The sequence below is a fragment of the Salvelinus fontinalis genome, chromosome 5, assembly GCF_029448725.1.
Source record: "Salvelinus fontinalis isolate EN_2023a chromosome 5, ASM2944872v1, whole genome shotgun sequence".
NCBI lineage: Eukaryota > Metazoa > Chordata > Actinopteri > Salmoniformes > Salmonidae > Salvelinus > Salvelinus fontinalis.
In genome coordinates, this window is record NC_074669.1 from 47856333 (window position 1) to 47879995 (window position 23663).

At 43.1% G+C, this 23663-nt stretch overlaps 2 protein-coding genes across 4 annotated transcripts in view; both read left to right on the forward strand.

The window, feature by feature from the left end:
- Positions 1 to 111: 111 nt before the first annotated feature.
- On the forward strand, positions 112 to 5776 carry LOC129855731 (cyclin-dependent kinase 5 activator 1-like). Its single transcript, XM_055923705.1, has 2 exons — positions 112 to 892; positions 1861 to 5776. The coding sequence occupies exon 2, from the start codon at positions 1981 to 1983 to the stop codon at positions 2920 to 2922; it is 942 nt and encodes a 313-aa protein (XP_055779680.1). The 5' UTR covers positions 112 to 892; positions 1861 to 1980; the 3' UTR covers positions 2923 to 5776.
- Positions 5777 to 6993: 1217 nt separating this feature from the next.
- The window catches only part of LOC129855732 (vesicle-fusing ATPase-like), a 39942-nt gene continuing 23272 nt past the window's right edge, over positions 6994 to 23663 (forward strand). Inside the window, exon 1 of one of the 3 annotated variants that reach the window (XM_055923707.1) lies at positions 6994 to 7265. In XM_055923707.1, the coding sequence (XP_055779682.1) occupies positions 7254 to 7265 (12 nt within the window). In that variant the 5' untranslated portion in view covers positions 6994 to 7253. The remainder of the gene's footprint in view (positions 7266 to 23663) is intronic. The other 2 variants (XM_055923706.1, XM_055923708.1) reach the window with 2 other exon arrangements.

The following is a 23663-nucleotide window of genomic DNA, read 5'->3' on the forward strand; positions in this document are numbered from 1 at the left end:
ATAGACCAACGGATAAATCATGATCTGCCAATGGGGTTTGAGTTTACAGGAGTGTATCCAACTAGTTTGTATGGCGTAGCTGTATTGGTTGTCAGTGGAGTGAAGGGCACCTCTGGATAGCGGATTCAGCACCATGGACCGTTCACCCAGCGGTTGGCTAACCACACATCCACAGACAATACCATCTCTAGCGCTACGATTGCAAGAGCGACATAGCAGAAACAGCAGCCTACAGCGCGGACCAATAGGATGGCTGCATATCAGTTTCACAGCCAACCCGAATATCTGCAGATGCCTGCATCAAAGCGTCGAGATTTATGCTGGTTTGCTTAAGGATAAGCCATCTATTTTTAGAATCTGTAGTATACATTTGATCGTTTTCTTTTATATGTTTACATCTTCCTTTTATTCTTTCTCGACTGTCCCTGCGGCGTGTTTGAGAGAGATACCCCCCTCTGTCTGCTTCGTCGCGTGGACTGAGATAACAGCCGTGCTATTGATTTTTGCTCTTCAATGGAATACATTTTTATTCTAATAGCGAGTGTTGGCAATACATTTCGCATCTGCTGTGTACCGGTATTACCCTCTATGAGAAAGAGAATATTCCATTATTCTTAGCTGAAGATTGAGACACCACACATAGACACAACAAGAACCGGTAAACGTTCATTCGTAGAGCTTTCAGTTCCATAGCGCCTGGTATTGCTCCCCCCTCGATACCCCAGGACCGTGGACAGCGCTTGTGCCAGTGGCCGCAGCTCGGTGTGAAAAACAACTATTAGGCCTAACGGTTAATCACAATCATAACAAGATACTCAAGAATTGACTAAAAGTAAAGATTACAGGCCGTGATTCTGTATGGATTATACCAGAAGAGTCTACTGATTTGAAGGTAAGACATAGTGGCGTTATGAGCAGTTGTTATTCTGCAGCTTGTGTCACCATCATTATCAAGTGATTTAATCAACATGCTATAAACAATACAGTATATTCGGTTTCTTTATAATTGCACTGTATTTGTCTTCACTGGGAACGATTAAGGAACCATTTAAAAAATACAGTGCACATTTTTTGCTTGCATTCTTTTGCTTGAATTTCTATATCTCCATGTCATGTGTCATAAATAAACAACATTGATCAATATCACAAATAAAAAATATGTAACATCAACAAATATAACATCTATATCTATATCAAAGCTGTATTGTACTAAAGGGGATGGTGTTTTCATTCAAGGCTTCCATTTTGAAGTTAAGATGGATGCTTGCGCACATTTCTTTATCGTGCTTCTGTGGCCTTATCTCGCTCCTTATATAAAATTCATATTAACGATCTAATGTTTGGCCTGGTAAGATTAATTAGAATTTGCATTCGAAATTACAGATATTGGGCATAATCCATTTTATAAATGATATTAACATCACGATTGAAATGAATATTAAACAAATCCTTATATCAAAATTGTATAGTGAATGCTGCGAGATTTGGCCGTTATGAATTAATTGTCTAAGAGGTGTTATATAGCCTAAGGTCTATTCATTTATCTGTGACTAACCAAAAAAACATGCAACATAGGCTATTTAATAAACGTGATAATTATTCATAGCCTAATTAACACACATATAAGGAACTGATTGATTGATTCAAACCAAGCTGTAAAGGAATTTGATCATAAAATACTTTACCCCAGCATTTTCCAAGATCCACAGTTGTTGTTTTAATAACGATTGGAAATGCATTCAGCAATCAATGTACAGCTTATTTTTAATACAATTTTCACGCAAATACCAAATGTTTACCATGCACAAAAAGCTGTAGCATACTACTTTGTAATGCACTTTCTCTTCTGTTTATTGACAGGTGCCATTTCTCCTCTCAGAGAACAAGAATCTTTGGTTCTTCCCATTAAAAACACTTTGGTCAGATCCCCCAGAGAAGAGAACCAACTCTCCCTCCATAACTCTCTCCCCCAGAGGAACCATGGGTACCGTACTGTCCCTCTCCCCCAGCTACCGGAAAGCGGCCCTGTTCGAAGATGGCCCGGCCACTGTGGGCCACTACACGGCCGTCCAGAACAGCAAAAACTCCAAGGACACCAAGAGCCTCAAGCGCCAGTCCCTCATCAGTGTGTTGCCATGGAAACGCATTGTGGCGGTATCGGCCAAACGGAAAGGTTCCAAAAAGCTCCCACCAGACGACGGGCAGAAGGTCAGCACTGAGCACACCATCACCAACAGCCAGAAGCTAAAGAAGTCCCAGTCCTGCGCCAACTTGTCCTCTTTCACCACGCAGGAACCCACCATAGCTGCCACCATCCCCACCTCCAAGACCGTCTCCAACGTTGCTGCCACCGCTAAGAAGAACCTGTTGACTGGTTCCACGGGGGGCCAGGCAACGAACGCGGGAACGCCCAAGCGGGTGATCGTCCAGGCCTCCACCAGCGAGCTAATGCGTAGCCTGGGTGAGTTCCTGTGCCGGCGCTGCTACCGGCTGAAGCGTCTGTCGCCTACCGACCCGGTGCTGTGGCTGCGAAGCGTGGACCGCTCCCTCCTTCTCCAGGGCTGGCAGGACCAGGGCTTCATCACCCCAGCCAATGTGGTCTTCCTTTACATGCTGTGCCGCGATGTGGTCTCCTCCGAGGTCGCCAGCGAGCGGGAGCTGCAAGCCTCTCTGCTCACCTGCCTCTACCTGTCCTACTCCTACATGGGCAACGAGATCTCCTACCCGCTCAAGCCCTTCCTGGTTGAGGCTGAGAAGGAGGCCTTCTGGGACCGCTGCCTGGAAATCATCAACCGCATGAGTGGCAAGATGCTGCAGATCAACTCCGACCCACACTACTTCACCCAGGTGTTTGCCGACCTCAAAAACGAGAGCAAGAAGGAGGAAGAGAAGACAAGGTTGTTGATAGGCCTCGGCCGATAAGAGGAACCATGGGAGAACGTTAAAGGGAGGAACAGGGGAGAAGTGTGATGTGGATAGGGTCAGGGTGGCACGCACGACTACAGAAAAAACAGGACCGTTGTCTGGTATTCCCATCTTGAATTAGGAGGAAATTGGTTTAACTGGAGGCCCATAATGACCAATCAGGAGGCTCTGGTGTCATATATCATGTTAACAATAATTGGGCATTATAGTACTTACAGACAATCACACAGATACAATTACTGATAACCTTTATGTTGAGTGAACAGTAAAACACTGCCTTCAGGACATTTGATAACAGAGATGCAGCGTGGTCTAGGGCTGGACACATATTACATATTACTTCAATAGCAGCCAAACCTGACAAGATTACAATGATAGAAAATGATGACCCCTCATAAACCCAAAACAGGTAATCAAATGTCAATGACTTGAGTAAAAAGAAGAATGGCTGAGTAAAAGCCAGATACATTTTGTGTCCATATTCAGAGTCAAGAGAATCACTTTAGGAACTTCAGAAGTTGTGAGGCCTCTGCATCCCTTTTCCCCCTCTCTAAGCTGCATTGGCATCCTCAATGACCCTAAATATTAACACAGACAGTGGAAACACCAGATAACTTCACTGTAGTAGTCTGCTCATGTACTGTACATACTTAGGGGGAAAAATGAATAAACTATAAGAGAGTCATCAAAGCAAACCAAAAGCAAAGCTAAAGAGAGGATCCGTGTGGATTCAACAAGGCAATGTGGGGGAACAAGAAACATGAGGATTCCACTACGCATGAGACGACGTCCCATGTCATCACGTGTCCACTCAGGACATCACGTCTTCACACGTCTTGATTTCCTAATCTACCCCCACAACATTGCACTTCTTCCCACAACAAGCATGTCTGGTTTTATTTCACCATTTACAGATAGGAGGGTAACGTTGCCAAACCTCATCACCCACCAAAGTCCGGATTTGTGTTTTGATATGGAGAGGAGGCTAGTCCTCGTCAAAGAAAGTGATATGGAATGCCAGTGGAACATACTGCTGAGTTGATTGACTTCCATTGCACTGAAACAACACTAGTCGAGAACTACATGAGACTATTATTGTGGCACTTCATATGATGTGTCCACCTCCTTGGTTTCCATTGAGGACAGAACAAAATGGATTCTCCATTCAGTCATCTCCCTTAAAGAGACTCTTTCCTCCCCACTGATGGTTATTTATGTAACGACTTGTGTTGACATGCATGTGTGCTTCTATGGGTTCCTAGCATGCTGCTTTGTGTTCGCACACCACGACAAAGTCCTAAATGGCGCCTTATATCCTATGTAGTGCACTACATAGGGAATAGGATGCCATTTTAGACATACACCACATGATTTTAGACAGATCCAATGCTGCCCTTACCTTAAATAATTTTGAAATCATGATTACTGATTAAGTCTTCGTTTTGATGAAACCCACCTCCTGCAAGGTTGTGCCATATCGTGCTGAAAATTATGATTTATTAAAACAACAAGGCAAGTCTTGGATCATCATGCAGAACAAGAAAGACTTCTTCATGCAATCGTCCTATACATTTCATTAGTTATTATTATATTATTGTGTATGTATGTTGGAGATGACAGAGCCAGTGACTTGTGTTCTACCAATGACTTGTGTTCTACCAATGGCAACATGTAACAAGAGAAATATGAATTATCTGTCCATTTCAGAATCTCCACTGACTTGGCTACGTAGCGCTCAATTGAAACTGTCATTGCTATTATCAACAGTCTCAAACCTCATGAAAAATATGCACATGAAAATTAGATGGCAGAGCCTGCATACACGTTCTTCCTATATGATGTGTTTGGGATGGATTGAACAGTAGATAGCTGATGTATAACTTTCAGATAAAATTGGAATTAGAATTATCAAGACATTTTCTTTGCTGTTGTGTGGTTTGGGTTCAGTGCTTATTCTCATACAATACAGTCATTTACACTTCCATGTGCTTGAAATAGTTACTGAAAATAAAATAAAAAAATTCACTGAGGGTTTGCTGCTTCTAAATTGATGCTAGTAAATGAACATTTGAATATTGCTCTCTTTTCATTGCTATTAATGTTTATAGCTCCAACCACATTTGAATGTGTGTAATTATTATCTTTACAATTTCAGATAGTTACAGTAAATGGTAAAATATTGACATCTGGATATTTTGCGAACTCTATCTATAGGCCTTCTATGAAAATGCACATGTGTAAACTGGCCAATAATACTGATGAGTAGAAATGTAGTGGATATGACAAGCAGTGAAACTTCTATACTTGGACTTATATATTGTGTAAAGCAACAAAGATAGTGACTGCCAGGTGTTTCCACCATTTTGTTTTCACTTATTCAGTCCATTCAACTCAGCAAGCAACTCAGCAAGCAAAGAACAGAGGGAAGGAAACAAATGTTTGGAATGGATCCCCCAGACAGTTTGGAATGGAACACCCAGCCTGTTTGGAATGGAACACAGCCTGGGACTCTATGAAACTTTATGGAGAGGGGTGAAATTCACCTTGCATCCTCTTCTCTTTGACTAAGTCATAACTATGTGCCATGTTTTCACTTGCAACACAAACAAGACAACACGTTTGTAAAATACAAAGTTAATGGGGTTATTAAATGTTTTCCCCTTTTCATTTGTGAATCATATGGTGTGCAACTTTGTTGAACAAATCATGTCAAAATAGTGTTATTAGAGTGAAGATGGGGAAATCTGTGACTAATGTATGTGGATGTGTGACTATGTAAGTGAGTGAGAAGAATTTGATCAACTGTTACATTTACTTTATATAAAAAATACATTTGCAAGTCTTTATTAAATGTTCTGTTTCATTGTGTCTGATCGTGTGAATGAATGTTGAACATTGAGGAAGTAAGAACTCCATCTTAGACAGATAGGCTTGGTGGAATTTTCACTGTATTGGATACACCAATCCTGTCCCAGGGACCACACACTATAAAACTATATTGCAGACAGGCTAAATACTTTCCACCTCCTAGCCATATAAAGCATTGTATAAACAATATGAGGGGGGAAATCTTCCCTTCATCTGTAGGCCATGGAAGCCATCCCTGTAAAAATATAAAAATAACATAACTTCCCATGAGCCTGCACTACCCAGTCTAGCCACAACGAGACAGTAGAGAGTTGTGGCCCATCATCAGGAATGCTGAGCAACCTGCAGCTTGGAGATCTGAGAGGATAGATACTGTATCTAAGTACCTTCATGGAAATAGCTTCACATTTCCCTCTGATTGACTGGGTGGAATGTTGGATAAGAGAGGATTAGGTTGCTTAACATGTCTGCCAAACTATAGCCGTGTCTGCTGTGAGGCTGCTGTGGTAGCCTCTACTATCCATGGCAGGCTGACTTGAGATTACTACATTGCAGTTGAACTGCGGAGAATCACAGATCTACAAATCACCTTGCCTTCGACTTACTATGTGATTAAGATTAGCAATTTTGCGCCTTGTCTCGCTCAAAGAGAACCCCCCTTAAAAACACCGGGTGCGCATTGCCTTGCTCGAACGCTAATCTGCAGCGGGGTGGGCAACTGCAGTGCGGAATGGCCTTCTCTGAAGTGGTGGAGGGGTTAGGATGAGCTGTCCACGGTTGGTGGTGCTGACCGAGTAGCTAGCTGTTTGTAAGTGTGAGGGCCGCTGTCCCTGGTGCTGACTAATGTAGAGGCGGTGTCTGCAGTGCTGAAAGGAGCGCTTTCGCAAGATACCACACACGCAGATACCAGCACAGTTTAGACTCTAGATTCTAGCTGCTTATTCACAATTGTCGATCACAATGTCAATCTATAAACTCCAATACCTACATTGTGTGCTTAATTGGTTAGCCCATATAATTTACTGGTAAATTAAGCTACATACAATGTGGCGTTTAGGTCATAGCTTGGTTTAACAAAATAATTGTATTGAGAATACTCAACATTTAACAGAGAATAGGCTACATGGATAAGAGTGTGTGAGAGTGGGAGGGGGGACACACATGGGATCAGGAGGGAGGCCATTCCATAAGATTGCCAGCCTATCCATCAATCGTGCAAGGTGAGGGACGTTCATTGCACGAGATCATTGACGAGGAAGAAGAGGAACGTTCATCGAGAGCTTCCTCTGAATTCGGCCAATCAAAATCGAATGCGTTGTTCTCGTCAGTCGTGCAGTGTGTGTAGCGTTGGTTCCTCCTGCGTAGCTAGATAGGTAGGATACAGTCCTACTGTCAGTGCTTCCGACTGCCGTATGAATTACCATTCAGAGCTGCACCTCTGAACATCACCAAACGCGAATATGGCGGCCCGGGTAAGATATTTTCTCGTTTGTTCAATATCTCCTTGTCAAAATATACATTTTATTTCATTGTAAATAGGGTACAATGCCGAGTGCGACGTATGGTTTACAGGCAAGAATTTAGCTGCAGCAACATCGTACCTGAATGTCAAATTCGACTTCGGCCTCATCTATTTCGATGCAGAATGTTTTTTACGCCCTGGCATTCAGTTTGACACGCTCCCGCAAAATCTGTTTTTTACGGGTCGCAGAAACAATTTATCTGTCTTGTATAATCAGCCTACAGTCAGAGCTAGGAAGCTGTCGGCCTCTACAGCTAGCCACTGCATTAGCCGAGTGAATCGGTTAAACCTAATCCTGGATTTTACATGCCCTTTAGCCGACAGAATGCTTAAAAGGGCAATTGAAACCTTTATAGGATATCTGTGCAAAAAGTGCTTGTAATAATTTTGTGAAAAGCATATCCCAGCAGCGCACACATGCGTCCTTGTCCATAGCACGACCTCGACCTCGCGGGTATCTTTTTATTAGGCTATATAGCCTATGGCAGTTTTGGGAGTCCAGAATATAATCTGTGCTTTCTTGTATTGGAAAGCTATTTTTGCGCTATCTAGATCATGGTTGGGCAACCACCTTTTGTATGCCCATGGATCAATTTCCAAAAACAAATCTTTTTTGGGGAACTCAGTCAGGGTCAATTTACTGTTGAGAGTTAGAATGGTTGAACAAACAATTGCAGGAAATTAACTCTAAAACTAAAAAGGCCCCCCCAAAAAATCACTTATGGCCATTTCTTTGATGCCTAAATTTCATCAATGTTGTCCAGCCACAACCTATAGCAGGGGTAAGCAACCCTGTTCCTGGAGTGCCGCGGGTATATATGCTACGCTAAACTTGAACAGACAACACCTTTCTGCTGCATTATGTAGGTTAGCTATGCCCTGCCTGGCCTGCTGATAGAGACCGGTGCCACTGTGCTGCAAAATTGCTATTGGAAATACCGTATATCTCTGGATTATAATCACAGGATGGAGCACTATTTAGAGCTGGTCGACTGTCAAGTTATGCAACGCACCTTGGCATGTAGACCCATCACTAATGCTGATTGAAGCTCTTCTCCTGTCTCTCCCAGTTTTAAACCATTAAACATTGTGGAGATCTAAACTTGCCCATTGAATTTACATAGCTCCAGGCAAAATTGGAATATAGGTGGGGCATAATAGCATGAGATTTTCAAATCAAAGCCTATTCCATTGGTTGATGTTGTTGCACGCCTGCATCATTCAAACTTATATCAGAAGACACTATTGGCAATACCCCTCTGTCGTTTGAGAATAAGGACTGAAAACTGAAACTGAAAACTGAAACAAGGATCACCTTTCCATTCTCAGTGGATTCTTTGTTGAAAGATAGGCCTATCTACAACAAGACAGCTTTGATTTGTCGGCAGAGTTTGCATCCAGCCAGGGTACCGTGGGCACACAGACACAACCAGAGGTGCAATTTGTGAAAGTCTGACTAGAGCTGTTGAGTTATTTTTAAACATCTCCACCAGAGGTGTCTATCACAAATTCCAGGGCCCTATGCACTGCTGAGTTACATGACAAGGCATTTTTGGGTGAACCAAATATTTTCCCCTATAGTGCTCTAGTATAATGGCCCCAATGGAATTACAAGACAGTATTGAATATGCAATCTTTACACTATGAAAATAACCGAAATGTCATTCTTTAAGATAGTATTCTACTCCTTCTTGCCAAGTGTCAAGGCAATGATTAGCTTTTGTACATAAGTGTACTGGATTCAGCAGTTCGTTTCAGGCGATAGACTTGTTTATTTGTTATATGTTATAATTTCAGTCAACAGACTTGTTTATTTGTTATCATTTCAGTCGACGTACTTGCATTACAGGCATTGAGACGCTTTGAAATCTATGCCTGAGCGAGAGGGAGAATGTGCATCTCTGTACCGAGCCAAGGTATCTGATGATACATTTTTAGTCATTCACAAGGTATGTGTCCACTGGCATTGGTCTCCCTCCTTCCCTCGCCCTTGCAGAGTGCACTGCATATTGTTGTTGGGCCTAGAGTGTCAGAGCTGCTGAGAGGGACATAGATGGTATCACAGACTGACAGCACACAGTGGACATTTTACAACATAGGGAAATAGCCTACATGAATACCCCTTACTAAATTCCCTTACTAAGAAGAAAACATAGGAAAGGACGCGGATTGACTATGAACAGTAGACCTAGAGAACTCTCATGAGGACCGCCACAAGAATGGAAGACCCAGAGTTACCTCTGCTGCAGAGGATAAGTTCAATAGAGTTACCAGCCTCAGAAATTGCAGCCCAAATAAATGCTTCACAGAGTTAGAGTAACATACACACCTCAACATCAACTGTTCAGAGGAGATTACGTGAATCAGGACTTCATGGTTGAATTGCTGCAAAGAAACCACGAATAAAGGACACCAATAATAAGAAGAGACTTGCTTGGGCCAAGAAACACTAGCAATGGACATTAGACCGGTGGAAATCTGTCATCAGACCATCTGATGAGTCCAAATGTGAGATTTTTGGTTACAACCGCCGTGTCTTTGTGAGACACGGAGTAAGTGAATGGATGATCTCCGCATGTGTGGTTCCCATCGTGAAGCACAGAGGAGGAGGTATGATGGTGTGGGGGTGCTTTGCTGGTGACACTGTCAGTGATTTATTTAGAATTCAAGGCACACTTAATCGGCATGGCTAACCCAGCATTCTGCAGCGATATGCCATCCCATCTGGTTTGCGCTTAGTGGGATTATCACATGTTTTTCAACAGGACAATGACCCAACATACCTCCAGGCAGTGTAAGGGCTATTTGACCAAGAAGGAGAGTGATGGAGTGCTGCATCAAATGACCTGGCCTCCACAATCCCCCAACCTCAACCCAATTGAGATGGTTTGGGATGAGTTGGACCTCAGAGTGAAGGAAAAGCAGCCAACAAGTGCTCAGTATATGGGGGTACTCCTTCAAGACTGTTTGAAAAGTGTTCCTCATGAAGCAGGTTGAGAGAATGCCAAGAGTGTGCAAAGCTGTCATCAAGGCAAAGGGTGGCTACTTTGAAGAATCTAAAATCTATTTTGATTTGTTAAACACATTTTTGCTTACTACATCATTCCATATGAATTATTATGTTGTTTTGATGTCTTCACTATTATTCTACAATGTAGAACATAGTAAAATAAAAGAATAACCCCTGAATGAGTAGGTGTGTCCAAACCTTTGACTGGTACTGTATGTGTGGTCATCTATGGTCTTGTAGTAATGTCTAAATGGGCATCTCTTATTGGGCCGTTGGTGTAGGAGAATCTACATCCTATGTTGACATCCGATCCTCTTTATTTATGGGCCCTCTCCCATCTTAGTATTTTAATTGGAGAGTTAACATATTATGTTACGTTTATGTAACGTACAACTTGTAAATAAACAAACACAACAGCGCAGCGGAAAGATTACTCAGCAAAATCTGTGTTCTGTGCAAGATGGGATGGAATGGGGAGGTTTTCAACATGACAAGAATCAAGATTTAAGATTGTTGCAGGAGTGTGACAGGATATTAGAAAATTACAGATTGAATTAGATAGCATTCTCCCTCCTGTGAATCTCTACACATCCTCCACAACCGATAACCACCCCAAACTATGACTCCCACAAACTGCAACTAAACTACTAGCAGTGAACTAAACGACCTTACACAACCACTTTCTGTCCATAACTGTCCCTGCCTCCAACAGTGCATACAGGTCTTCATAAGGATGTCATAATAATGTCATAACTGCACTGGTAGTATGGACTGGCACTATTAGAACATGACAGAGGAGACTGGTGGGCAGAGATATAGGAGGACGAGCTCATTGTAATGGTTGAAATTGAATTAATTGAAAGGTATCAAACACAGGGTTTCCATTCATACTGTTCCATTTATTCCATTCCAGCCACCACTGGACCAGAACACTTATAGCCAGACCCAGACTGAAGTGTATTGAGACTGTGATGAAGTGCTGAGCGATTGACCAAGACTTATTTTTTGGGGGATATTAAACAGCTAATTGACCGACGTCGGTCCAATTACTTGAATTCCATTTAGTTCGGCCCAGCACACGATTTCTCGAGAGAGAAGTCAAATAGATCACGAGAGAAAGGGCTGAAGGGAGTTTTCATTAACCTTTTACTGCAGTGGGCTAAATCAGGGTAACACAGAACACTTTCTTGGTAGTCTTAAATAAATCTACTCTGAAACAAAAGTATACACCTCACACACATGGTTATGGGCTTAAAAAAGAAGTCACCTGTACCATGTCAGATATAGAGTTGAAATGTATTCAATTTTGTGTTTGTATCCCAATATTACACTTTATATACAGTACATCACAGAATACTGACTTATAGCAAAACTGTTTGACATAGAAACACTGGATTTTCAGCAGGTTAAAAATAATTATGTTTATTAATTATGACAAATAGGTAATTTCACTGCAGGAAAGGGATATGCAAATATTCAACCTAGTTCAGAGCAGAAACCTGGTAATTAACAACAATGACCATAATCAATTGTGCCTGTTTTTTCCGGCTTGGACAGAGATGGTCCGTGTTGGAGAGAATCAAAACCGTACTGTATCATGGGTAAATTGTGACTGACTGGTCTACAAATAATAAGTAGTTATTTTTGATGCAAGGTCTTTTGTAGATCAGTCAATCGGCAGTCACCTGCAATGTCGGCTGCAATGTTGTACAAGCCAATGGAAACACTTTTACGCCTGCTCTGTTACACCAGTGATCCACTATACGGATAGCCACACTAGTTTCACCCTCATGTCGGTGCTAGCAAGCTAGCAAGCAGGCAAGGTAGATATCAACAGCCAATCGGGGCTGGAAACTATATTGAGCCTCGATTGGTCAACAGCAACGAGTACGCAAAAAAATTCAGCTTTTCACAACTTTGGTCCCGCCCTGTTTATGCTCCCTCGCCATGCTTGTATCGCCCAACGGTTCCTGCCCACTTGGCTTCCCTATATTGAAAATAATGGGGTTTCGTTGTTTCAACGCCCACAACGTGCTAGGTGGATTTCTGCCATTAGGTTTGAGGAAGATCGAGAGCTACCAGTACCTAGCTCGCCAATAAATTCTGAAAGTACACTACATGGAACACGTTTTTAATGTGTTCCATCGCAGACTGTCATAAACATAAAACTCCCGGCTACTATCCAATAAAAGCCATATTGACATTATCCCGCCCCTGGTAAGCCACTATTGGCTTAAAAAGCCAAACGTAACACAATATCTGCTAATTCATTTCCAGCAATATTGCCGATCTTTCTGTTTGGTGTGCACGTTTGTCTATCACTCGTTATGTAGCCAGTTAGCAATGCTAATGATAACCATCTTGTGAGTAGACAGACTTTCCCCAAAAACCTCCTCCAATAAATGTTAACTGCAAAGTAGTCCTACCTGACAGAACTACTGGATATCAGGATTATTTGTATCATTGGGTGATGATTGTTTTGCAAACGCTGTGCTGCAGCAGTAGGTCTAACATCAGAAACATTGCTAGACCTTCCCATTCCTCTCTTGCTAGAAGGGAAGGGAAATTACACTAAAATCGAAGAAAAACATTCTGACCTAAAATATGTTCTTCTGATGTGACTTAACCATTCATATGGACATACATTTTTTTATTCTCTATGAGTAATTGTAATATTCAGAGTAAAACATTAAGAAAAAAATCCAAAACCAGGACAAATAAGACAGAGAAAACAGAATTCAGGAAAATACCAAATATAACTTTTTGACCCCCCACTTAGAGTTGTTTATTAACCATTATTGTACCAGGTAAATCGACAGAAAACACATATATTGTACACCAAGGAGTTGCAGGGTAGAGGAGAAGAATGTGCCTATTTGAAAGGTATAACAAAATTAGTAGCTCACGACATAAACTCAATTTTCAGGACCCTGTCTTTCAAAGACAATTCGTAAAAATCCAAATAACTTCACAGATCTTCAATGTAAAGGGTTTAAACACTGTTTTCCATGCTTGTTCAATGAACCATAAACAATTAATGAACATGCACCTGTGGAACGGTCGTTAAGACACTAACAGCTTACAGACAGGATCGGTACATCCGAACATCACACCTGCGAGACAGGCACAGGATGGCAACAACAACTGCCCGAGTTACACCAGGAACGCACAATCCCTCCATCAGTGCTCAGACTGTCCGCAATAGGCTGAGAGAGGCTGGACTGAGGGTCTGTAAGCCTGTTGTAAGGCTGGTCCTCACCAGACATCACCGGCAACAACGTCGCCAATGGGCACAAACCCACTGTCGCTAGACCAGACAGGACTGGCAAAAAGTGCTCTTCACTGACGACTCGCGGTTTTGTCTCACCAGGGCTGATGGTCGGATTCCCGTTTATCATCGAATGAATGAGCGTTACACCGAGGCCTGTACTCTGGAGCGGGATCGATTTGGAAGTGGAGGGTCCGTCATTGTCTGGGGCGGTGTGTCACAGCATCATCGGACTGAGCTTGTTGTCATTGCAGGCAATCTTAAAGCTGTGCGTTACGGGGAAGACATCCTCCTCCCTTATGTGGTACCCTTCCTGCAGGCTCATCCTGACATGACCCTCCAGCATGACAATGCCACCAGCCATACTGCTCGTTCTGTGCGTGATTTCCTGCAAGACAGGAATGTCAGTGTTCTGCCATGGCCAGCGAAGAGACCGGATCTCAATCCCATTGAGCACGTCTGGGACCTGTTGAATCGGAGGGTGAGGGCTAGGGCCATTCCCCCCAGAAATGTCCGGGAACTTGCAGGTTCCTTGTTGGAAGAGTAGGGTAACATCTCACAGCAAGAACTGTCAAATATAATGCAGTCCATGAGGAGGAGATGCACTGCAGTACTTAATGCAGCTGGTGGCCATACCAGATACTGGCTGTTACTTTTGATTTTGACACCCCCCCTTTGTTCAGGACACATTATTCAATTTCTGTTAGTCACATGTCTGTGGAACTTTTTCTGTTTATGTCTCAGTTGTTGAATCTTGTTATGTTCATACAAATATTTACATGTTAAGTTTGCTGAAAATAAACGCAGTTGACAGTGAGAGGACGTTTATTTTTTTGCTGAGTTTATTTCATTTTTGAAAAGTAGCTCTAACCCTGGATTAGATACACATGGACCACATGAGAGAGAAATGTAAACAACACAACGACGAGAGAGAGGGATAGAGACAGTTTATTAATTTATGCCTAATCTACTTTGAAGAACTAGTCTAATGATTTCGTCAGACAACTCTGCAGCACACTTAGGCAGGCTAGCCTAGCTAAATAGGATGAGTAAAGACAGTACAGTATGGGAAGCACAAAGATAACATTGTCTGGCTGGCTGGCAGGCAGGCTGCTACTGCCTAAGCAGAGATGAGATGATGACTTTAAGGAATACAAATAAGAATGTCATCAAATAAAATTAAGTAATATAACTATCCGGTCAAAAGTTTTAGAACACCTACTCATTCAAGGGTTTTTCTTTATTTTTTAAAACTATTTTCTACATTGTAGAATAATAGTGAAGACATCAACACTTAAAAATAACACACATGAAATCTTGTAGTAACCAAAAAAGTGTTAAACAAATCAAGATATATTTAATATTTGAGATTCTTCAAATAGCCACCCTTTGCATTGATAACAGCTTTGCACACAGTTGGCATTCTCTCAACCAGCTTTACCTGGAATGCTTTTCCAACAGTCTTGAAGGAGTTAGTTCCCACATATACTGAGCACTTGTTGGCTGCTTTTCCTTCACTCTGCGGTCCGAATCATCCCAAACTATCTCAATTGGGTTGAGGTCGGGGGATTGTGGAGGCCAGGGGCCGAATTCACAAAACCTCCTTAAGAAGGAATTTCTTCTTAACTGCCATTTTTTCCTTAACTGTAGACTTAAGAAGAAAGTTAAGCAAAGTTGCTATTCCTCAATTAAGTTATTGGAAATGTTCTTAAGGTTTTCCCTAAGTTTCTTCCTAAGATAAAAGTTAATAAGAAATGGGATTCTTGAAAATAATGCTTTAGGATTTCTTCTTGGAAATATACTTAACTTTAGGACAGCTAAACCCTTGTTTTGAGACAAATGAATACTTTTATAATCATGAACGTTTTCTTGCGCCACAAACCCAGTTGGCTACCGGATATTTAAATACAGCAAGAATACAAATTAAACACGCATTATCTAGCTAGCTAGTAATTAATAATATATTACAATATTCTAGAAGTGTTAAATAGCTAGCGCTATCTCGGCAATTTGCAAAGAAGAACTTGGCTGATGTTGGCTGTAATGTCTTTACACGTTAGCTAGCTAACGTAGCCAACTAACTTAATGGTTGCGCAGTCCCTCTACCACCATCTCTATGATGGACAACACCTTCTCCTCCAGCTGGTCCACATGAATGGTCTCTCAGCTCCCTTCTTCTTAGAGGCCGAATTGATGTCGGACCACTTATTTTTTACAACGTCACTGTCCCTTGCCATACCCCTAACGGCAGAGACAGACTCAGCCACTCTCATCCATCCTTTCTTTTTGGTCTCTGCAGTGACCCCGCAGTTATCAAGTCTCCCCATCAGCAATCTTTTCCTGGTTGCAATTTCCTCAAGTTTTAGATTAAGTCCGCAAGCTAGATCCCTGCAATGTCTCATTGAAGATCTAGATAACTTATCTGGACTCTCTGGAATAAAATCTAATTATGATAAGTGTACAATATTATGTATTGGATCTTTAAAAAATACAACTTTTACATTACCCTGCAGTTTAGCTTCATTAAATAGTGCCCACAAAACACCAGTCTCAATGTCAACAGTGAAGAGGCAACTCCGGGATGCTGGCCTTTGTAAGGGGTGCGTATCCTTTACCGTGGTGGGAGTCTGCCAATTACGCAAGGCTGAAATGCGGTCACTCTCCATCTCCACCCGCGCAGGTGGAAATGCAGCACCTAGGAAGGAGACGGACTGTTGAAAGAACAGGCATTTCTCAGCCTTGGCGTACAGGTCATGCTCCAACAGTCGGACAAGCACACCAGGGACACATGCTCGGTGCGTGTAGCGGAGTATATCAGAATGTCATCAATATAGACCACTACACCCTGCCCGTGCAGGTCCCAGAAAATCTCGTCTACAAATGCTTCGAAGACTGATGGAGCATTCATAAACTAGTATGGCATGTCGAGGTACTCATGCCCTGAGGTCGTACTGAACGCGGTCTTCCACTCATCTCCCTCCTGGATACGCACCAGGTTGTAAGCACTCCTGAGATCAAGTTTGGTGAAGAAGCGGGGCGTGCTTTGACTCAATCACCGTGGCGATTAGAGGTAGCAGGTAACTGTACCACACAGTTATCTGATTAAGGCCTCGATAGTCAATACACGGGCACAAACCTCCCTCCTTTTTCTTCACAAAAATTAAACTTGAGGAGGTGGGTGAAGTGGAGGACCGAATGTACCCCTGACGCAGAGATTCGGAGACATATATTTCCACAGCCACCGTCTCCGCATGTGACAGGGGATACACGTGACTCCTGGGAAGTGCGGCTACTACCAGGAGATCTATCGCACAAACCCCCCGTCGATGGGGTGGTAATTGAGTCGCCTTCTTTTTGGAGAAGGCGAGAGCCAAATCGGCATACTCGGGGGGAATGTGCACGGTGGAGACCTGGTCTGGACTTTCCACCGTAGTAGCACCTATGGAAACCCCTAAGCACCTCCATGAGCCCTCTCGCGACCACCCCGTGAGAGCCCTCCGTTGCCATGAAATAGTGGGGTTATGACAAGCTAACCAGGGTAGACCTAGCACCACTGGAAACGCAGGAGAGTCAATGAGAAAGAGATTGATTTTCTCCGTGTGACCCCCCTGCGTCACCATGCCTAGAGGAGCGGTGGTCTCCCTAATCAATCCTGACGCTAATGGTCGACAATCTAATGCGTGAACTGGGAAGGGGATTCCTACAGGAACGATGGGGATCCCTAAACTAAAGGCTAATGATCTGTCTATAAAATTCCCAGCCGCGCCTGAATCGAAGAGCGCCTTATGCTGGGAATGCGGGGGAAATTCAGGAAACGTAACGAACAAAAACATTTGTGCAACAGAGGGCTCTAGGTGAGAATGGTGCCTTCTCACCTGAGGTGACGCCAGAGTGCCTGCTGCCTGCTGCCTCGACTCCCAGAGGAACCAACCGGCAGTGTGACCTCTGCGGCCACAGATGGTGCATGAGACGGAACCTCTTCCGGTCTCCCTGAGCTCAGCCCCTCCCAGCTCCATGGGCATTGGAGTGGTGGTGCTGGGGGATGGAACCGACAGACCCCGATCTGGATGTCCGCGGGTAGCCAGCAGGTTATCCAGCCGAATGGACAGGTCCACCAGCTGGTCGAAAGTAAGGGTGGTGTCCCTGCAGGCCAACTCTCGAGGGACGTCCTCGCGCAAACTGCAGCAATAATGGTCGATCAGGGCCCTGTCGTTCCATCCCACTCCGGCGGCCAGGGTCTGAAAGTCCAAAGCGAACTCCTGTGCGCTTCTCGTTCCCTGCCGCAGGTGGAATAGACGTTCACCTGCCGCTCTACCCTCGGGCGGGTGGTCGAAGACTGCCCGGAAGCGGCGGGTGAACTCCTCGAAGTCATCCAATGCCGTATCTCCTTCCAATACGGCGTTAGCCCACTCCAGAGCTCTCCCCAAGAGGCACGAAACGAGGATGGACACCCTCTCCCTTCCCGAGGGGGCCGGGTAAACGGTGCTCAGGTATAAGCCCAGCTGTAACAGGAAACCCTGGCACCGTGCCGTCATCCCATCATACTCCCTGGGAAGGTCGAGACGCATCCCACTGGGACCGGATGCAGGAGGGACGAGTAGTGGTAGCCCCGGTTGTGCTGGTGGGGCGCTGGAGGAACTCTCTGTCTCTCCCAGCGGTCCATGCGGTCCAGCACGACGCGGTCCATTGAGACGCCAAGATGTTGGATCATCGTCGCTTGCTCCTGGACGCGCTCCTCTATCACCATATCAGGGGCACCTGCTCCTGCTGACTCCATTTAGTGGGTGTGGTATTCTGTAAGGGGTGCGTATCTGGTGTCAGGAAAGTCAGACGCAGGAGAGCAGAACTTGATAATAGCCGGAGCAGTTTAATAGTAAAACCAACAGCATACGAAATACAAAGTATGGGCACAATAACCCGACGCGCACCAGTCAAACAAAATGTGCACAAGCACTTACAAAAAACAATACCACACAAAGACATGGGGGGGAACAGAGGGTTAAATACACAACACATAATGAGGGAAATAAGAACCAGGTGTGTGGGAAAACGAGACAAAACAAATGGAAAATGAAAAATGGATCTGCGATGGCCAGAAGACCGGCGACGTCGACCGCCGAACGCCGCCCGAACAAGGAGAGGCATCAACTTCGGCAGAAGTCGTGACAGCCTTCTAGGCAGAGTTTCAAAGAAAAAGCTATATCTCAGACTGGCCAATAAAAGGAAAATATTAGGATGGGCAAAATAACACAGACACTGGAATGAGGAACTCTGCCTAGAAGGCCAGCATCCCGGAGTTGCCACTTCATTGTTGACATTGAGATTGGTGTTTTGCGGGTACTATTTAATGAAGCTGCCAGTTGAGGACTTGTGAGGTGTCTGTTTCTCAAACTAGACACTCGAATGTACTTGTCCTCTTGCTCAGTTGTGCACCGGGACCTCCCACTCCTCTTTCTATTCTAATTAGAGCCAGTTTGCGCTGTTCTGTGAAGGGAGTAGTGCACAGCGTTGTACGAGATCTTCAGCATCTTGGCATTTTCTCGCATGGAATAGCCTTCATTTCTCAAAACAGGAATTGACTGACGAGTTTCAGAAGAAAGTCCTTTGTTCCTGGATATTTTGAGCCTGTAATTGAACCCACAAATGCTGATGCTCCAGATATTCAACTAGTCTAAGGAAGGCCAGTTTTATTGCTTCTTTAATCAGGACAACCGTTTTCAGCTGTGCAACATAGTTTTATAGCAAAATAGTTTTCTAATGATCAATTAGCCTTATAAAGTGAGAAACTTGGATTAGCTAACACAACGTGCCATTGGAACACCGGAGTGATGGTTGCTGATAATGGGCTTCTGTACCACTATGTAGATATTCCATAAAAAATATGCCGTTTCCAGCTACAATAGTAATTTACAACATTAACAATGTCTACACTGTATTTCTGATCAATTTTATGTTATTTTAATGGAAAACAAGGACATTTCGAAGTGATCCCAAACTTTTGAACGGTAGTGTACACAACTGAAATATTTTATTATTTCATAGTAATTTCCTATTTTGTTTACCCAATGTCTACCCAATGCGGACCTGACAGAGACAATGGAATATTTTAAATGTTTTGGCAATTTCCATTAAAAAGCTCTAAAATAATTTTTATGTCATTATTTCATAATGCATTTAATGTAAAACAAAAAAAGAAAACCGAAATTGTAAAACCTTGATAATCTTTTCCATAATCGAACCGAAACCAAACCTATCATGACTCAGGATATGACCCAGATGCAGACACTGGAGGCAGATAGTACAGTTATCAGATCATTTATTAGAAACACGGGGCAGGCAAAGGGCAGGTCGAGGGCAGGCAGAGGTTCGTGATCAGGTCAGAGTCAGGCAGGCACAGGACGGCAGGCAGGCTCGGGGTAAGGGCAGGCAGAATGGTCTGAACCGGGGGATGATGGGAAGATGGGCGACACCTGGAGGGGGGTGGAGACAAGCACAAAGACAGGTGAAACAGATTAGGGTGTGACAAAACCGGCCTCAAAAATCACTAATTGCTCAGCACTACCGTGATGAGACCAAGACCCGTTTAAATATGAAAAACATGAACCTGAGGAGAGTTTAATGACAAAAGCATTCTAGCTCTCCACAGGCCCTTATAAATAAATGGGTTGTCACGATCGTCGTAATAACACTCGGACCAAAGTGCAGCGTGAAATCGGTTTGACATATTTTATTTGAAGTGAACCGCACAAAAAACAATGAAGAAACAACACGTGAAGCTATGGAGTGTTCACAGGCAAGTACACATAAAAAAGATCCCACAAAACACAGTGGGGAAATGGCTGCCTAAATATGATCCCCAATCAGAGACAACGATAAACAGCTGCCTCTGATTGGGAACCATACCAGGCCAACATAGAAAAAAAAAACTAGTTTACCCACCCTAGTCACACCCCGACCTAACCAACATAGAGAATAAAAAGGCTCTCTATGGTCAGGGCGTGACATGGGTAATTCATTTAGCTAGTTTAAGTAAACTGATTATCTCAGAATAGCAGTGTCAAACATCTCCCTCGCTGTTAGTCACATGTTCAGTAATACACAGCACTGTTGTATCTGACATATAAATTGGTCTCATTTAAATATTCAGTCTGCAGCCATGTTTTTTTAACCTCTGATATGTCACACAACAAAAACATTAGTCTCACTAATATTTCTATAGGCCTATGTTTTTATGATCTTATGCACCAGATATCTCTCTGCATATATTGAAAATGTTATAACAACATGGGTTGTGTGTCTTTATAGCTATATCTCCGCGATGCATCGTGCCTAAGAACAGCCCTTAGCCGTGGTATATTGGCCATATACCACAACCCCTCATGCCTTATTGCTTAATTATAGTCACATCTCTATATGTATATGCTATGTGCCTATATACATATATAAATGTGAATGAGTGTACAGTGTGTGTGGGTATCTGTGTAATCTGTAATCCCTGTTTTGGTGTAGCGCCTTCATCTGTGTGAGTGTTGAGCTGCAGCTATATTTAGAGAGAGTGCTACTCTATGTGCTGTGAGGGCATTGCAGTGGATAGGCTTGAACAGTTCAAACACTCTTTCCATCAGACACACAATTCATCTGATAGTTGAATGTGGTTATGCTTAGACTGCACAAAACAAGAAGATCTCAAAGTTGAGTTTAGGAATTCTCTCTGATTCTGAATAGGGTGATGATCAGGGTGTTTTCTCCAGGACAAGAGCGACCTTCAAATGTGTCCTCTTGCCCTGCTGTGATGCGTTCACTCACTAAGCAGTGATGTGTTCCTCTATCGCTGCTGGAGGTGTCAAACAAAGAGCATGTGGCAGAATCAGCCAATGAGGACAAAGCAAAATATAACTCATGTGAATTTAATTGTATTGGAATGGAACCAGAAGGCATTGACATCCTTGATAGCGACATTAGCCAGATATGTGGAGAAATTGCCGGCTGGACAATTGCAAAAAAGAATATAAAAAATTATAATCAAGTTACAATTATCTCTCATCTTTCACATTTAGCAGCTATATTGTGTCACTCAAATGTAGGATGGGAAATTCCCTACTGCACAACGTAGCCAAATTGCACAGAAGAAATACAAGCACATGACCTTTTTGAATCTTCCTCTACAAAACATAACATACCCTGCAGGGCTATAACAGTGCAGTCACAGTATAGTCGCATTGTAGTCAAAGTGTTGTGTCTGCATGGTCTTTCCCTGCCATTAATCTCTCCAACTTTGATGCAATTACTTTCCAGTAGGGGAAGACAGCCAAGAACTAACTTAAAGTGATTTATCTGAAATAGAAAAAGGAATTGGCTTTCAAACCTGCCATATTAGCTCAATAATGTCTTTAGCTGCTTCTGAATTCATAACACAAATCCCTGCGCTGACTCTAAATTCCCTTCAAAATCTGACCTATGGCCTTCTTGTTGACTCGGTTACAATGGTTTCATGTAAAGATTGGTGTTGGGAGAACTGATCCCAAATCAGTTTGTGAAATAGATTGTGTATGCACTTTTTCTGGTGCCATTATGAAAATAACTGAGTAGCACCCGCCATTTGTCCTCAGAACAGCCTCAATTCGTCGAAGGATGGACTCTACAAGGTGTCGAAAGTGTTCCACAGGGATGCTGGCCCATATTGACGCCAATGCTTCCCACAGTTGTGTCAAGTTGTCTTGATGTCCTTCGGGTGTTAAACCATTCTTGATACATACGGAAAACTGTTGAGCGTGACAAACCCATCAGCGTCACAGTTCTTGACACAAACCGGAGTGCCTGGCACCTACTACCATACCCCGTTCAAGGGCACTTAAATATTTTGTCTTGCCCATTTACCCTTTGAATGGCACACATACGCAATCCATGACTCAATTGTCTCAATGTTTAAAAATAATTATTTAACCTTTCTCCTCCCCTTCATCTACACTGATTGGAGTGGATTTAACAGGTGACATGAATAAGTGATCCTAAGTTTCACCTGGATTCACCTGGTCAGTCTATGGCATGGAAAGAGCAGGTGTCCTTAATGTTTTCTATACTCAGTTTAATTATGTTTCTACTGTATACATCGTTAAGCCTACCCATAGGCAAACCTGATACACTAGAGGGCTAGAGGCAGAGGTGAATGGCTCCTCCTACTGGCTGCATCCATACATATTTATCTCCAGCACAGACATCTGAATGGATACCTCCCCCAGGACTCCAGCTGATGGAATATTGAAAAGGGATTCCTGAAATAAGGCAGGAGAAAAAGCCTGGAGTGTTCTGTCCTACGAGACCGCAGGGCTGGGTGGGGCATCAAGATTTAGGATTGTGTGTGTGTGTGTGTGTGTGTGTGCGTGTGCGTGTGTGTGTGTGTGTGTGTGATTGTGTGTGTGTATTTATACAGCAATCAGAAGATAGATCACTGAACACCCTCTATTCTTAGTCCTGAATTGCGCATAGCACCACCAATGAGCCATTTGTAATATATGTTTTGAATACAATCTAGAGGGTTTGTGGGGCGTGACTACTTTCAATTCAAATGGTGTCTTATTAAATGCATTGAGTTCTGTTATGAATGAAGGTATTTATGTGAGGGGTTTTATTATTTGTACATTTTCAAAACCATGCAATGTCTTGCTTGTTTGTGCATGCTACAGCTCCTATTACCATTTGAATAAGCCATACATGACAGTAACCCTGGGGTTCCATCCATTCACTACATAAGATGACCAAAAATACAAAAGATTTCTGCCTCATGAAAATTCATATTAGTTCTCACATTAAGACAATAAAGCATATATGGCTGACAAATGACAATACTACCAGATTTGGGGTATACTTTATAGTAGGCGCTTAACTTGCTAAAAATTCACATTTCAAAAACAAGACTCTAGCCACAGAACAATTTATTTGGGCAGTGTATATTCACCGATGTCAAAATGTGCCCATGTTTTGGTGTAGTTCACTAAAGTGAGTGAAATGATAAGAATGACCCCAACTCTGCCCCGCTCTGCATGCGCTTGCCACTTGCCACTGTCAAAGTG